The sequence below is a fragment of the Mobula hypostoma genome, chromosome 17 (genome assembly GCF_963921235.1).
Source record: "Mobula hypostoma chromosome 17, sMobHyp1.1, whole genome shotgun sequence".
Lineage (NCBI taxonomy): Eukaryota > Metazoa > Chordata > Chondrichthyes > Myliobatiformes > Myliobatidae > Mobula > Mobula hypostoma.
Window position 1 is genome coordinate 42,410,702 of NC_086113.1, and position 15,382 is coordinate 42,426,083.

The 15,382-nt window shown below is 41.4% G+C and overlaps 2 protein-coding genes across 4 annotated transcripts in view; one reads left to right on the forward strand and one right to left on the reverse strand.

Moving 5' to 3' along the window:
- Positions 1-15,382, forward strand: part of si:dkey-118j18.2 (uncharacterized) — a 60,517-nt gene that overhangs the window by 34,754 nt on the left and 10,381 nt on the right. For both annotated transcript variants that reach the window (XM_063069809.1, XM_063069808.1), the window contains exons 2-3: positions 110-179; positions 7,376-7,535. In XM_063069809.1, the coding sequence (XP_062925879.1) occupies positions 160-179; positions 7,376-7,535 (180 nt within the window). In that variant the 5' untranslated portion in view covers positions 110-159. The remainder of the gene's footprint in view (positions 1-109; positions 180-7,375; positions 7,536-15,382) is intronic.
- Positions 1-15,382, reverse strand: part of LOC134357975 (uncharacterized) — a 152,993-nt gene that overhangs the window by 10,391 nt on the left and 127,220 nt on the right. The window lies entirely within an intron of this gene.

The following is a 15,382-nucleotide window of genomic DNA, read 5'->3' on the forward strand; positions in this document are numbered from 1 at the left end:
TATGAGGTACCCCAATTGCCCTTATGATCTATGATATGAAGAGCAACAGTCTTCACCACAACATTCAAATATTGTTTTCTGAACCTCCTATGCACTCTGATTTTTGCAGCATCTGGACTCTACATGTGGTAATGAAAAGACAGCTAATGTAAAGACACAATGGAACTCTATTGGTACATGTAAGTACTGTAGTCTTGCCAAATTAAATTTTACTGCCGTGCAACCATGTATGGGTTGGGTTTATGATTTGAAAATAATTCTTTATGTAGATGAAGACATGATTTAAAATATTTAAAATTATTTTTATTTTATTTTGTGTTTCTTTGGTTGCTCTAAAAGTATCTTGGCAAAAGAAAATTAAGATTCGATGTCCTACTATTCTGAATGACTAGTTCTCTGACGCTGTTTTTATTTTAACATTTGTTCTTGACATTGATTGCAAAATTGGTATTTACTGATTAATGATCTAATCTGCGTTCTTGGATTACTTAGATTGCAATCCTTAAATACATCTAATGATGTAAGTGACTGAGGATGTAACTGAATCTCATTAATCAATTGCATCTTGGTCTCCCTTAATTTATCAAGTCTTCACCTTCCAAGCATGGCTATTTTATATGGATCTTCCTATATTGTTAAACTAGTTTATAGAACTTAATTAACTTTTTAATACTACATTTCTTCTCATTTTTAATATGCTTGAATCTTTTTTTAAAAAAAAGTACAAATCCATTGTTTCATACCTGAAAATTTTTTAAACATATTTACAGGCTTGAAACCGATTGCAAATGCAATTTTGATCCTCCTGCTATTCACTGTTCATGTGAAAAATTATCTCGTTAGTCGAGCTTCTCTCTTTCTAACCTGGGGCATAACATCTTTTGCTTAGTAATGAAGGGTGACTATGCTTCTGTTTAACACCTGAGGGCATCTAATTTACATCTTCCAATAAAATTAGCTGAAATATTTAGTCACAAACCATCATATTCTGTAAGAAGATCATCTGTTTTGTCCTCCGGGAAGCTATTAGGAGGATAAAATTAATTATTTGTTCGTTGTCCACTTTGCCCACAGTCTACCAGTAGTGAAAAGCCTTTTTTAATCATCAACAGTTACATCTTACTTTATCCGTTCATTGTATTAGATGTTAAAGTACCTTTATAACCAACTGAGTATTCTCTACAAAAGTGTTGGTCTGTTTGTGCTTAGCAAGATTTGAGAAAACAGCTAATGCAGGACCAAAACTTTTATCTTCATGCTCAGATGAATATGTACATAGAGGAAAATGAAATGGTGATGTGAAATTTTGACTCCTGATGAATTTGAAGAAAGAACATCTGGTATAGCACTCGCTCATTACAGACAGGCCAGCCTAGTGATTATGTTAAAGCCCTGGATGGGGCATGAATTCACATGTTTCTGACTGCCTGCGAATTCGACCACTGAATCCCACCTAGCACATTAGCTTGCAGACATCAGCAAAGAGTAGTGTTGTAACATATTTCTGGACTTTATGGAGCCAGTCATTTATTTTTACAGTATATCTTGTAATTTACAGGGTTAAACATAGGGCAGAGCAAACAATAGCACAGCAACGGACACTTGGGCCTACAATGTGCGATGAATTAAGCCAGCGATGCCTAATTAATCCCTTCTCCCTGAATATGTCCTTATTCTTTCCTTTCCCTACATATTGGTAAGGGTGCTGAGGAAGAGGATTTCTTGGAATGTATGCGGGATGGTTTTTTGAACCAACATGTCGAGGAACCAACTAGAGAGCAGACCATTCTAGACTGGGTATTGAGCAATGTGGAAGGGTTAATTAGCAATCTTGTCGTGAGAGGCCCGTTGGGTAAAAGTGACCATAATATGGTGGAATTCTTTATTAAGATGGAGAGTGACATAGTTAATTCAGAAACAAAGATTCTGAACTTAAAGAAGGGTAACTTTGAAGGTATGAGACGTGAATTAGCTAAGATAGGCTGGCAAATGACACTTGAAGGGTTGACGGTGGATACACAATGGCAAGCATTTAAAGATCGTATGGATGAACTACAACAATTGTTCATCCCAGTTTGGCAAAAGAATAAATCAAGGAAGGTAGTGCACCCGTGGCTGACAAGGGAAATTAGGGATAGTATCAATTCCAAAGAAGAAGCATACAAATTAGCCAGAAAAAGTGGCTCACCTGAGGACTGGGAGAAATTCAGAGTCCAGCAGAGGAGGACAAAGGGCTTAATTAGGAAGGGGGAAAAGATTATGAGAGAAAACTGGCAGGGAACATAACAACTGACTGTAAAAGATTTTATAGATATGTGAAAAGAAAAAGATTGGTTAAGACAAATGTAGGTCCCCTACAGACAGAAACAGGTGAATTGATTATGGGGAGCAAGGACATGGCAGACCAATTGAATAACTACTTTGGTTCTGTCTTCACTAAGGAGGACATAAATAATCTTCTGGAAATAGGGGACAGAGGGTTCAGTGAGATGGAGGAATTGAGGGAAATACATGTTAGTAGGGAAGTGGTGTTAGGTAAATTGAAGGGATTAAAGGCAGATAAATCCCCAGGGCCAGATGGTCTGCATCCCAGAGTGCTTAAGGAAGTAGCCCAAGAAATAGTGGATGCATTAGTGATAATTTTTCAAAACTCTTTAGATTCTGGACTAGTTCCTGAGGATTGGAGGGTGGCTAATGTAACCCCACTTTTTAAAAAAAAAAGAGGGAGAGAGAAACCGGGGAATTATAGACTAGTTAGCCTGACATCGGTGGTGGGGAAAATGCTAGAGTCAGTTATCAAAGATGTGATAACAGCACATTTGGAAAGCGGTGAAATCATCGGACAAAGTCAGCATGGGTTTGTGAAAGGAAAATCATGTCTGACAAATCTCATAGAATTTTTTGAGGATGTAACTAGTAGAGTGGATAGGGGAGAACCAGTGGATGTGGTATATTTGGATTTTCAAAAGGCTTTTGACAAGGTCCCACACAGGAGATTAGTGTGCAAACTTAAAGCACACGGTATTGGGGGTATGGTATTGATGTGGATAGAGAATTGGTTGGCAGACAGGAAGCAAAGAGTGGGAATAAACAGGACCTTTTCAGAATGGCAGGCAGTGACTAGTGGGGTGCCACAAGGCTCAGTGCTGGGACCCCAGTTGTTTACAATATATGTTAATGACTTAGATGAGGGAATTAAATGCAGCATCTCGAAGTTTGCGGATGACACAAAGCTGGGTGGCAGTGTTAGCTGTGAGAAGGATGCTAAGAGGATGCAGGGTGACTTGGATAGGTTAGGTGAGTGGGCAAATTCATGGCAGATGCAATTTAATGTGGATAAATGTGAGGTTATCCACTTTGGTGGCAAAAACAAGAAAACAGATTATTATCTGAATGGTGGCCTATTAGGAAAAGGGGAGGTGCAATGAGACCTGGGTGTCATTATACATCAGGCATTGAAAGTGGGCATGCAGGTACAGCAGGCGGTGAAAAAGGTGAATGGTATGCTGGCATTCATAACAAGAGGATTCGAGTACAGGAGCAGGGAGGTACTACTGTTGTACAAGGCCTTGGTGAGACCACACCTGGAGTATTGTGTGCAGTTTTGGTCCCCTAATCTGGGGAAAGACATCCTTGCCATAGAGGGAGTACAAAGAAGGTTCACCAGATTGATTCCTGGGATGGCAGGACTTTCACATGATGGAAGACTGGATCAACTAGGCTTATACTCGTTGGAATTTAGAAGATTGAGGGGGGATCTTATTGAAACATATAAAATCCTAAAGGGATTGGACAGGCTAGGTGCAGGAAGATTGTTCCCGATGTTGGGGAAGTCCAGAACGAGGGGTCACAGTTTGAGGATAAAGGGGAAGCCTTTTAGGACCGAGATTAGGAAAAACTTCTTCACACAGAGAGTGGGGAATCTGTGGAATTCTCTGCTACAGGAAACAGTTGAGGCCAGTTCATTGGCTATATTTAAGAGGGAGTTAGATATGGCCCTTGTGGCTAAAGGGATCAGGGGGTATGGAGGGAAGGCTGGTGCAGGGTTCTGAGTTGGATGATCAGCCATGATCATACTGAATGGCGGTGCAGGCTCGAAGGGCCGAATGGCCTACTCCTGCACCTATTTTCTATGTTTCTATATTGTAGTGCCTATCTAAGACCCTGTCACATCTGTCTCCACCACCTCTTCCTGGCAGAACATTCCGGGTACCTACCACTCTGTTTTAAAAACTTGTTCCACACTTTTTTTCCCCTGTTTATCTTAAAGGTACGCTTTCTGGTGTTGGATATTTCATCTCTGGGGTGAAAAGTACCTGCCGTCTATGCCTATCATAATTTTTATAAACTTCTATCCAGTCTCCCCTCAGTTTCTGCTGCTCGTGAGGAAAGAACCCTAGCTTATTCAGACTTGCTGCAGAGAAAATAGCCCTGTTTTTATTTATGTGTGTACATAAAATAAATGAATATATATATAATTAATCTCTGTCACATGCCCTTTAATCTAAGCTAAACCTCGTCTGAACCCTTCCCAAAGCCATCACACCCTTCCTATAAGGGGGTGACCACAATTGAATACACCATTCCAGATCTGGTCTCGCCAGAGCTTTGTAAAGATTCAGCTTTACCAACTCTGGACCTCAGTACCTCAACTAGTGAAGGCAAGCATGCCATTTGCCTTTTTACCACCCTATCAGCTTGAGTGGCTAATTTCAGGAAACAATGGACTTGGGGGCCCCAAGATCCCTCTGAACATCAAAGCTGTTGAGGGTCCTGATAGAGACTGTGTACTTCTCCTTTACATTTGATCTCCCAAGATGCAACATCAAACACTTGACTGGATTAAACTCCACCCATATCTGCAACTGAGCTGTACCCCACTGTATAACAATAAATAGGCAACATGGCTTGCACCTGAAGTAAACAACAAATAATTAAAATGGAATGGGCTCAGCTGTTTCAATCATTCAACAAAATGAGTTTGACATTTCATAAATACTGAACTGAAACCTACAGATATCCAACTAAGAACTTATTATACTGGGGAAAAGATAACTCCTGTAGGAATGACATTCATAGCAGTGAAATACAACAGCCAACAAGCCACATTTGGCTTGTATGTGGTTAAAAACAGCGGGGCTGGCATTGTGGTGACATGTGTGGCTGAGACAACTACAACTTGGTTGCAGATCCATCCACCATTTGCATGCCAGATCCCCTGCAATGGAGCCAACTGAAAGTGAATTAAATAAGGTACTGGATGGTGATACAACTGTCTCCATGCTGTCCACCATGAACTGTTGTCCAACAGAAAGCAAACAGGTGTTGGTGCCAATCTTTGTGTCTCTGGTTGGAAAACACTGGACAAAGGAAGGACCATGCTGCTCAGAGGAATCGTGCATTGACGAAAGCAGTTGCCCGACTACAAGCGTTTTGTGGGCAACGTTTCTGAAAAAGCTTCTTGTATGTTAATCAGGCAGTTACTTCCGAAATGCGGCGTGATTTTAAACTGGAAGAGAGTTCAGAGACAAAAAGTTGCTTGTAAAAGTAGATGCAAAGACAATAGCCCAGCTGGATGAATGGAGGGCTAAAAGAGTCAATGGAGATATGAAAATGAAGGATTTGCCGTATGGTGTTGTGAATGAGGAAAGCAAGATGGTAGATGAGGTCTTCAAGGGAGCAATACAAGGATCATTAAGAGAATACTCCAGTGAACTAAATTCACTTTCCCAAGATCAAGATGCACAACTAGAAAGAAGAAAAAGGAAAAGAGGAGGATGACCTAACTGCTATGGAAGTGGAAGTGGATAAATGAGACCTAATTTCTCGAGGAAATTAGCAAATTCAGAGATAATCACTAGAAACTAGAAGAAGAAAAGGGAAGGTGAGAAGAAGAAAGAATTTGAAAAGGGGAGTAGATCCAGAGAGAATAGCCAAGAGAAGGGAAAGAAGAGTGTCCAGAGCTGTCAGACCACTCCATACAGTCCCAGAGACAACTCCTACAAAAGCCACGGAGGAGGCCCCAGAAACTAAGGTTGTTTCAGAGTCACAAGTCTCACATCCCAAGCAGAAGAATTCCTTATCAGGAAAGACGTTATCCCACAAGAGTAATAAAGCCTCCATTGCAATTAAATTTAGGACTAAATGGGACAATTTAAAAAATTTACTATGCTGTGGATATCTGTATAATAGTTGTATTATATAGAATGCTGTGTATATAGTTGAGTTGCATTCTACATTGAGTTGGAGTTTATAGCTAAGCAGGGAGGAGTGTTGTGTATTTAATATTTCAGTAATATTTGAGCAATATTGTTAATTAAGCATTCTCTACATAATGCATTGGGGTTGCATGTAGAAGTACATAGCATATGTCATCATGCTACTATGTGATCTGTGCAAGCCTTGCTTAAAGTAGAAACGAACTAAGGCTTGTGTCTCTCAGCTCCCTTGTTTTCCTTTCAATTATTTTCAATGTTTTGGATATACAGAGCATAACATCACCCACTATAGCAAGTCTGTTGTTTTGGCATCTTTCCCTAATCTGCTTGCATAGCTGTTCCTCAATATCTTGGTGGCTATTGGGGATCTGCAGTATCCCATCAGTGCACTTTTTTTTAAGTTTCTCACATATACTTAGAGGATGAATCCTCCATTATGTCCCCTCTGATTGCAGCATTGATACGTCCCCGATTTAGTGGTTCAATTTGCACCCACCACCTCACCTTCTCAATTTGTTTTTCTCAAATTCTCTCTTCTAAAACATCAAACCCCGAGAACAATAAGCAGCCAGCCCCATCCCTCTCTCAACCAAGACTCCAACAGCAAGAACATCATAGTTGTGGTGTATTGATCCATGTTCATCTCCCTTATCTCCATTAGACCTTGCATTAAAATAAACACATCTTAACCCTTCTGCGTCATTATATATGTTACCTTGCTTCTGCGTGCCAGTGATTGCAATTTAGACAGAGACGTAACGTAGAGATTTTCACTCATGTATGTGAAGGAAGTAAGGAATAAAGTCAGTTCAATTCCGACATGCTGAGTCGACGTTCCCCTGTACAATGTGCCTACCTGCCCTTCAATCCCTCCCCTTTCTGACCTGGTGCTCTGGTTCCCATTTAATTCTGTGTCAACTTCCAGCCTCCTATCTGACTCACTGCTACTTTGGATCCCATCACTGCAAATGTAGTTTAACCCTTCCCAGTTTGCACCAGCAAATCTGCTCGCCAGGAGACTGGTCTCCCACTAGTTCAGGTGTAACCAGTCCCTCTAGTATAAGTTATCTTTGTCCCAGAAGAGATCCTAATAATCCAAAGTTTTTGTTGCTACAGACTGGATGTTTTTGTAATCAATGTTCTTCTATTTCCAACAGAATAGTGATTATATTTATTATTGTCAAAATCTTCTTCTACATCTGCTGGTATCGCTCACGGCAGCGACAACTGGATGCTTATCTGAGCAATCCACGAAACGCACAGATTGTGATTGTTGGGGGAAGAGCCTATCTGCATCAACTCTGTGAGCAACAAAGTGTAAGTGGACATTGATCTTTGCTTCCTTTTGAAACTGCAAAGGCAAATTAAAGCAGTTTAACCTTGAGCTAAGAATGTTACTTAGAATGTCACTAAAATGTCTTAAAAATAACTGAAACCACAACGTTCTAGCTTGTGCAGTGTCATGCTGATCGTATCAGGAATCACAAGAGGATACAGAATCATGGCTGAGAAGGAACTCGCATTTCTCAGTTTACTAGAAATGTGTGCAATTATAAATGTTGTGAGACCCAGAAGCATGCTGCAATACTAGGTTTGATGATTAAATTAACTTCCTGTGCTATGATTAGTGAATAAGTTTGATTTCTCAAAAACTTTCTGTGGCAGCAAAAATTTGGCTTCAAGCAAAACAGGCAGATTGTCTCTTTTCTGAGAATACATTGATCATGCTACACTGATTTGATCAGCACTACTCATTTGGCTTGTAACAATACAGCTAACACCCTTTGTTAAACACGAAAATCCTGGAATCTAATTGTAGATGTAATCCCATAGTTTTTTTGTACTCTTTATTTGTTGGTAATAAATTGGCAGGAGAGCTGGATTTGTCTTTGGGCAGTATGGAGGCTGGCAGCTAGATCTACATTTGGTTATTTGCTCTAGCAACACATGCGCCACAGCAAGGAATGCACAGAACCAGCAAATCTGCTGGAAGAGAGGAGGAGGGTGATTCCCCACAGGAGGCCTCTTTGTAAAATATGTTGGCTTCAGCAAGGAAGCACTGACCAGAATCTGCTGTAGGCAGGAGTGCAACGTTGGAATGATGTTGCTGTTCTAATGATTTTGGCTGTAGCTGCTGCTGTTGTTACTTTTGTGTGTGGTTTTTTTTTTTTTTTGCAACTTTTTCTTCCCAAACTGGTGCAGGGGGCGTGAGCAGTATTGTCCACTGGTAATAAGCTGCTGCAGTGAAGAAATCATGGGGGTCTGTTGGAGGAGAGACCCATTAATTATTTCAGTCCGAGAAGGGTAAGAGTCAGCTCTGAGAGGAGCAGGGGTTAGGGTTTGCCTGGATTGTGGACTTCCCCAATGGTGTAGGGAGCAAATGACTGATGAACATGCTGTATAAAATTCCAGAAATGTACTTTCACTGCAAAAGCTTTCACTTCCTTACACAAATCTTGCTGGTTAATGCCAGATTCCTGGCATGTAATTATGACACCTACCCAGTGGTGCCCTGTTAAGTCCTCTTTTGTACAAGCCCACCAGGTGAATGATCAGGACATAACATATCCTACATTGGTCTACATTTGGATTTCATTACAGAATTGGTGTACAAGAGAAGCAGTGCTGTTAGCTGTCACAATAATTGAGCAGAGTGTTATTATCCTCTAACAATGCTTCTGGTGAGATCTTGCAGTGCTTCACAGTAAGGTGCAATTAAACTAAGTTCCTGTTTGTGACTTATTTGAAATGTGGGCCTTGTGGCTTACAATTGATTGCCATATCTTTCTGGTCTTGGGACCGGGAGAATCTGACTAAACTGGGGTTGCTTTCTTTGGAACAAAGGAGATGGAGGAGGGATACAATTCTTTAAACCTCCAGTTTTGTTTCCTCCTCTCCCCCCACAACATGTCTGCTAATGTCAGTGGCATCTGACAGTTGGGTGCTTGCTTGCTGTTTTCATGCCTATAAAAAGCATTCATCCCTCCCCCCTTGGAGTTTTCATGTTTTATTGTTTTACAACATTGAATCATAGTGGATTTAATTTGGCTGTTTTCGACACTGATCAACAGCAAAAGGCTGTTGTGTCAATGAAAACAGATTGCTGCAAAATGATCAGAATTAATTGCAATTATAAAACACAAAATAATTGTATAAGTATTCACCCCTTATAATTTGACACACCAAATCATCACTCGTGTAGCCAATTGGTTTTAGAAGTCACAAGTTAAGGTGTCCTAGCTATATATCAACCTGCGTGCAGTCAAGGTGTTTCAACTGATTGTGGTAAAAATATATCTGTATCTGGAAGGTGCAACTGCTGGTGAGTCAGTATCCTGGCAAAGACTACACCATGAAGACAAAAGAACACTCCAGGCAACTCCATGAAAAGGTTATTGAAAAGCACAGATGAAAAGTTGGATACAAGAAAATTTCCAGGTTACTGTGCTCTTGGAGTTGCAGTTAAGTCAATCATCACGAAATGGAAAGAATATGGCACAGCTCTAAATCTGTCTAGAGCAAGTCAACGTCAAAAACGGAGTGACCATGCAAAAAGGGGATGAGTGAGGGAGGCCGTCAAGAGACCATGACAACTCTGGAGGAGTTACAAGCTTCAGTGGCTGAGGTGGGAGAGACTGAACATATAACTACTATTGCCCAGATGCTTCACCAGTTGCAGCTTTATGGGAGAGTGGCAAAAAGAAAGGCACTTTTGAAAAAGGCTCACATGAAATTTCAGCTCGAGTTTTCCAGAAGGCATATGGAAGACTCTGAAGTCAGCTGGAAGAAGATTCTATAGTCTGATGAAACCAAAATTTGAGCTTTTTGGCCATCAAACTAAATGCTATGTTTGGCGTAAGCCAAATACCACACATCATCAAAAACACACCATCCTGACAGCCTACTGTGGTGGCTGCATCATGCTGTGGGGATGCTTCACTGCAGCAGGCCCTGGAAGGCTTGTGAAGGTAGAGGGTAAAATGAATGCACCAAAATACAGGGAAATCTTGGAGGAAAACCTGTTGCAGTCTGCAAGAGGACTGTGACTCGGGAGGTTTGTTTTCCAACAAGACCATGACCCCAAGCAGAAAGCCAAAGCTACACATGAATGGCTTAAAAACACCAAAATTATTGTCCTGGAGTGGCTAAGTCAGGATACAGACCTAAATCCAGTTGAGAATTTGTGTCTGGACTTGAAAAGGGCTGTTCACTCACAATCTTCATGCAATCTGACAGCTTGAGTAGTTTTGTAAAGAAGAATGGGGAAAATTTGCAGTGTACAGATGTGCAAAGCTGATAAGAGACCTGTCCACATAGACTCGAGGCTGTAATTGCTGCCAACATTGCATCTACTAAATACTGACTTGTAGGGTGCGAGTACTTATGCAATCAACTGTTTTGTGTTTTATATTTCTAATTAATTTAGATCACTTTGTAGAGATCTGTTTTCACTTTGACACAAAAGTCGTCTTGTGTTGATCAGTGTCAAAGAAGCCAAATTAAATCCACTGTCATTCAATGTTGTAAAACAATCAAACATGAAAACTGCCAAGGGCGGGGAGGGTGAATACTTTTATAGGCACTGTATATTAACTTTAATCTTCCAGAACTGTTTTGTCAGTTGTGGAATGAGTTCCAGCTTTTCCCTTAAACAGTGCCAGGCTGGCTTAAATTTCTAGCCGGCTTAAACTGTTAGCACCCACTGCTGAAATTGAGCTCCATGGATAGGCATTAAAACCAACCTTTTACTGCTGGCTGGTTGCGGTTAACACACCTAAGCAACAGCCTGGACACACTGCAGTTTGCCTATGGCCACAAAAGGTCTACAGCAGATTCAATCTCACTGGCTGTCCAGTTGGACTTGGATCACCTGGACAATAGTATTAACTATGTCAGGCTGTTGTTTCTTTGAATGTGCTGCAGTCGTCTGTTGTCCAGTGCTCCCGAAGCTGCCTCGTTTACATTGGTGAGACCCGTCATAATTGGGGGACCACTTTGTTCAGCACCTCCACTCCATCCGCCACATGGGGAACTTCCCAGCAGCCAAACACTTTAATTCCAATTCCCATTCCTGTTCTGGTATGTCAGCCTATGGCCTCTTCTTGTGTCAAGATGAAGCCACTCGGTTGGAGGTGCAACACATTATATTCTGTTTGAGTAGCTTGCAACCTAATAGCATGAATTGAGCAGGCCAGGCAGCATCTATAGGAAGAGGCGCAGTCGACGTTTCAGGCCGAGACCCTTCGTCAGGACTCGTCCTGACGAAGGGTCTCGGCCTGAAACGTCGACTGCGCCTCTTCCTATAGATGCTGCCTGGCCTGCTGCGTTCACCAGCAACTTTGATGTGTGTTGCTTGAATTTCCAGCATCTGCAGAATTCCTGTTGTTAGCATGAATTGATTTCTCTTTCCTGTTTAAACCTTCCCCCCAACCCCATTTCCCACACTAACCTTTCACCTCTTGTCACCTGACACTTCCCCCGGGTCCCCTCTTCATTGCTTTTTCTCCTGTGGTCCTTCTCTAACTCCTGACTTTTCCCACCCACCTGGCTTCACCTGTCACCTTCCAGCTAGCCTCCTTCCTCTCCTCTCACCTTTTTATTCTGAAATCTTTCTCTCTTCAGTCCTGAAGTAGGGTCTCAGCTTGAAATGTCAACTATTTAACTTCCAAATTTCCATAGTCTGCCTGACCTGCTGAGTTCCTCCAGCATTTTGTGCATCTTGTATTCTGTCTGGCTAGCCTCCAACCTGATGGCATGAACATTGATTGCTCGAACTTCTGGTAATACCCCCCCCCCCCTTCACCATTCCACTTTCATTTTCCTCTCCCACCTTGTTTCCTTGCCTGTCCATTGCTTCGCTCTGGTGCTCCTTCCCCCTTTCTTTCTTCCATGGCTTTCTGTTCTCTCCTATTGGACTCCCCCTTCTCCAGCCCTCTATCTCCTCCATCAATTAAACTTCCCAGCTCTTTACTTCATTTCTCCCTCTCCCGGTTTCACTTATCACCTTGTGTTTCTCTCTCCCCTTCCCCACCTTTTAAATCGACTCCTCATCGTGTTTTCTCTAGCCCCACTGAAGGGTCTCGGCCTGAAACATTGACTATGCTCTTTTTCCATAGATGCTGCCTGGCCTGCTGAGTTCTTCCAGCATTTTGTGTTACTTGGATTTCCAGAATCTTCAGACTTTCTCGTGTATACAATTTGCTGCTTAATGAATTCAGCGTAGCGCTCATCACAAACATAACCTTGGTCCTAATCAACAAGCTCTAAAGCCTGGGCCTCCGTTCCTCCCTCTGCAACTGGTTGCTTGCCTTCTCCATTGGAAGACGACAGTCAGAGTGGATCACAAATGATATCTCCTACTCACTGACTGTCAACACTGGCTTAGCTGAAGGATGCATGCTGAGTCCACTGCTTCACTCCCTCCACGCCTATGACTGTGCTAGCACGCAGCTAGGCATAGCTCAAACGCCATTTATAAAATTCTGATGACAGCTATTGTTGGCAGAATTTCAGATGGAGTGGGATAGATCAGCTGGTTGAATAGTTTCACAACCAAAACCAGGAAATTGATTGTGGACTTCAGGAAGGGGAAGTCTTGAGAATACATGCCATTCCTCATTGAGGGATCTGTAATGGAAACGGTGAGCAGTTTTAAGTTCCTGGGTGTCAACATCCCTGAAGATCTATCCTGGGCCAAACAGTTTGATGAAATTACATAGAAGGCACAACAATGGCTATACTTCATTAGGGGTTTGAGGAGACTTGCTCTGACACCAAAGACTAGCCAATTTCAATAGACGTACTGTGGAGAGTATTCTAACTGGTCATGTCACCATCTGGTATGCCACTGCATAGGATTAGAAAAAGTAGCAGAAAGTTGTAAACTCAGCCACCTCTATTATAGGCACTAGCCTACCCAGCATCAAGGGCACCTTCAAGGAGCGATGCCTCGAGAAGACAGCGTCCATCATTTAGGACCCCACATCATCTAGGTAATGCTCTCTTCTCATTGCTACCATCGAGGAGAAGGAACGGGAGCCCAAAGACTGCACAACATTTTAGGAACAACTTCTTCTGTGCCATCTGACAATGAACCCGCTTAGGATACATGCCTCATTACTTTTTCCTTCTTTTTGCTCTCTATTTGTACTATTTTTCCATAACTATAATTACAATAAGAATATTTATTATTATAATGAATTGCACTGTACTGCTCTTGATAAATAACAAATAGCACAACATACGACAATGATTCCAATTCTGAAATGTGTCATTTGCATTAACAACCAGCACAACCTAAGGATGTGCAGGAGGCAGTGGAATGAAGCAAAAGAATCCTTATCGAAATTTGCAGCACAGAGGAAGCCATTTGGTCCGCTTTGTGGTCTGTAGTGGCTTTCACTGAATGGAGTCTTGGCTGTAGTTTTGTGTTGTATTATGAACCAGCATTCTGAAAATGTTGCAAGGCAGGGTAAATTCCCCACAGGCTTCCTGAATATGCGTCATGAGATAGGAATTTGGTAGTTTGGAAAATCTAATACAGTATTCCAGCCTACCCTATTTGGTTATTTTAACAGGGCAGGGGAAAAGTTAGTTGGTCAAGTCAAATTGTCACATGTCCCTGAATACAATTAATAGTGCAAGACAATTATTAGAGCGAACTGCTGTGTTTTAAATCTAAATGTCTGAAAGTAAGTGGCGGATCTATTGCTTTAAAATCTGATGTTGAACTGCTGAAGGGAATGAGCAGAGCACTGAATCTGTCTTTCATCTGGTGTTGTAAATCCAGCAGAACCTTTACAAACAAAAGTCTGAAAGAACCCCATAGGAGATCCATAATGTATAGAGGAAAATGGAAAAAGATGGGAGAATGTTCAGTGTGCGATTGAAAACTTGAAACCTAGTTAAAATGCTCTAGGTGCCTTGAAACAGAGCCTGACATACTGATCCCAGTACAGCTATTTCAACATTCTTGGCGTGAGCTGGAAGGAGGCTTGATGTGGAAATTTTAATTGAATAATTGCAGGAAATGTGGGGAATGCAAAATATAACAGCATATCTTCGGTATCCAGCAATCAAGTTAAGCTTGTAATTCAATAATAACTCTTTATTTGTGACGAACAACTGCAACAGTTGAACTGATATTACACTATTTTATAAGGCTAATTTTCCCTCTGAATTTGTGATCTCTTCACGCACAAAGTAACTGTTGCAATGGATCTTATTAAAACAGTCTCTAGAATGGAATGTATAGTGTTTTATTAGATTCTTCCTCTTGTATCTCTCCTTCACTGGAAGGGTGTAATACCCTTGATTTTAGCACAGCTTCAAAGTAACTGTGGGGCTCATTTAGGGAACATATGGAATAAAAACAGACCTTTCTTAGTCTGCTCTTGACACTCATTATCATATCTGATCCACACCAAATAAAGTTTCAGACATTGTTCCCAAGTCTTTTTTTTTCTCTTGACACCCTAAAGTAGTGGTCGCCAGCCTTTTTAAGCCCAAGATCCCTTACCTCGGCCTTAGTGAAACGCAAGATCTACCCACTAAATCGTTTAGAGAAAAAACAACTCAGATTGTACTTTCAACTTCAGGCCTTTTATTTGGGCTAATTGTATGTGAATTACATAAAATGCTTTTGTCAAACTTTCAAACTAATTCAACCAAGAAAAAATTGTAACTAGCATATCAAACAGGCCATAGCTGTCTTTCTTTAAGAATATTACAATACCAGACATCCCACCCTGCAAAAACTCATTTCAGGGAGGTAGCACCCCACCCCCCCGCAACCCCATATTTCCACCCCCCCCCCCCATCGACCTCCAAGGGTGTATGTAATACTTTGTTTAGTGATTTTGTCTAATCTGTAAACCAAGTTGGGTATATGCAGCAAATGTGACATTAAAATATGTACTTATATTATCATGTTTATTCTATTACAACTTTAAGCAAGTCTACAGGGAGTTTGGCCTCATCACGTAGGACATCAATAGCGTAGCTCCTTGGCAGCTAGCCAGCTAGTTTAAATCAGGGGTCCCCAACCTTTTTTGCACGGTGGACCGGTTTAATATTGACAATATTCTTGCGGACTGGCCGACCGGGTTGGGGGGGTGGGGGGGGAGTTGTTAAACACAACCAGAATATAAGTGATAAGTCAAATA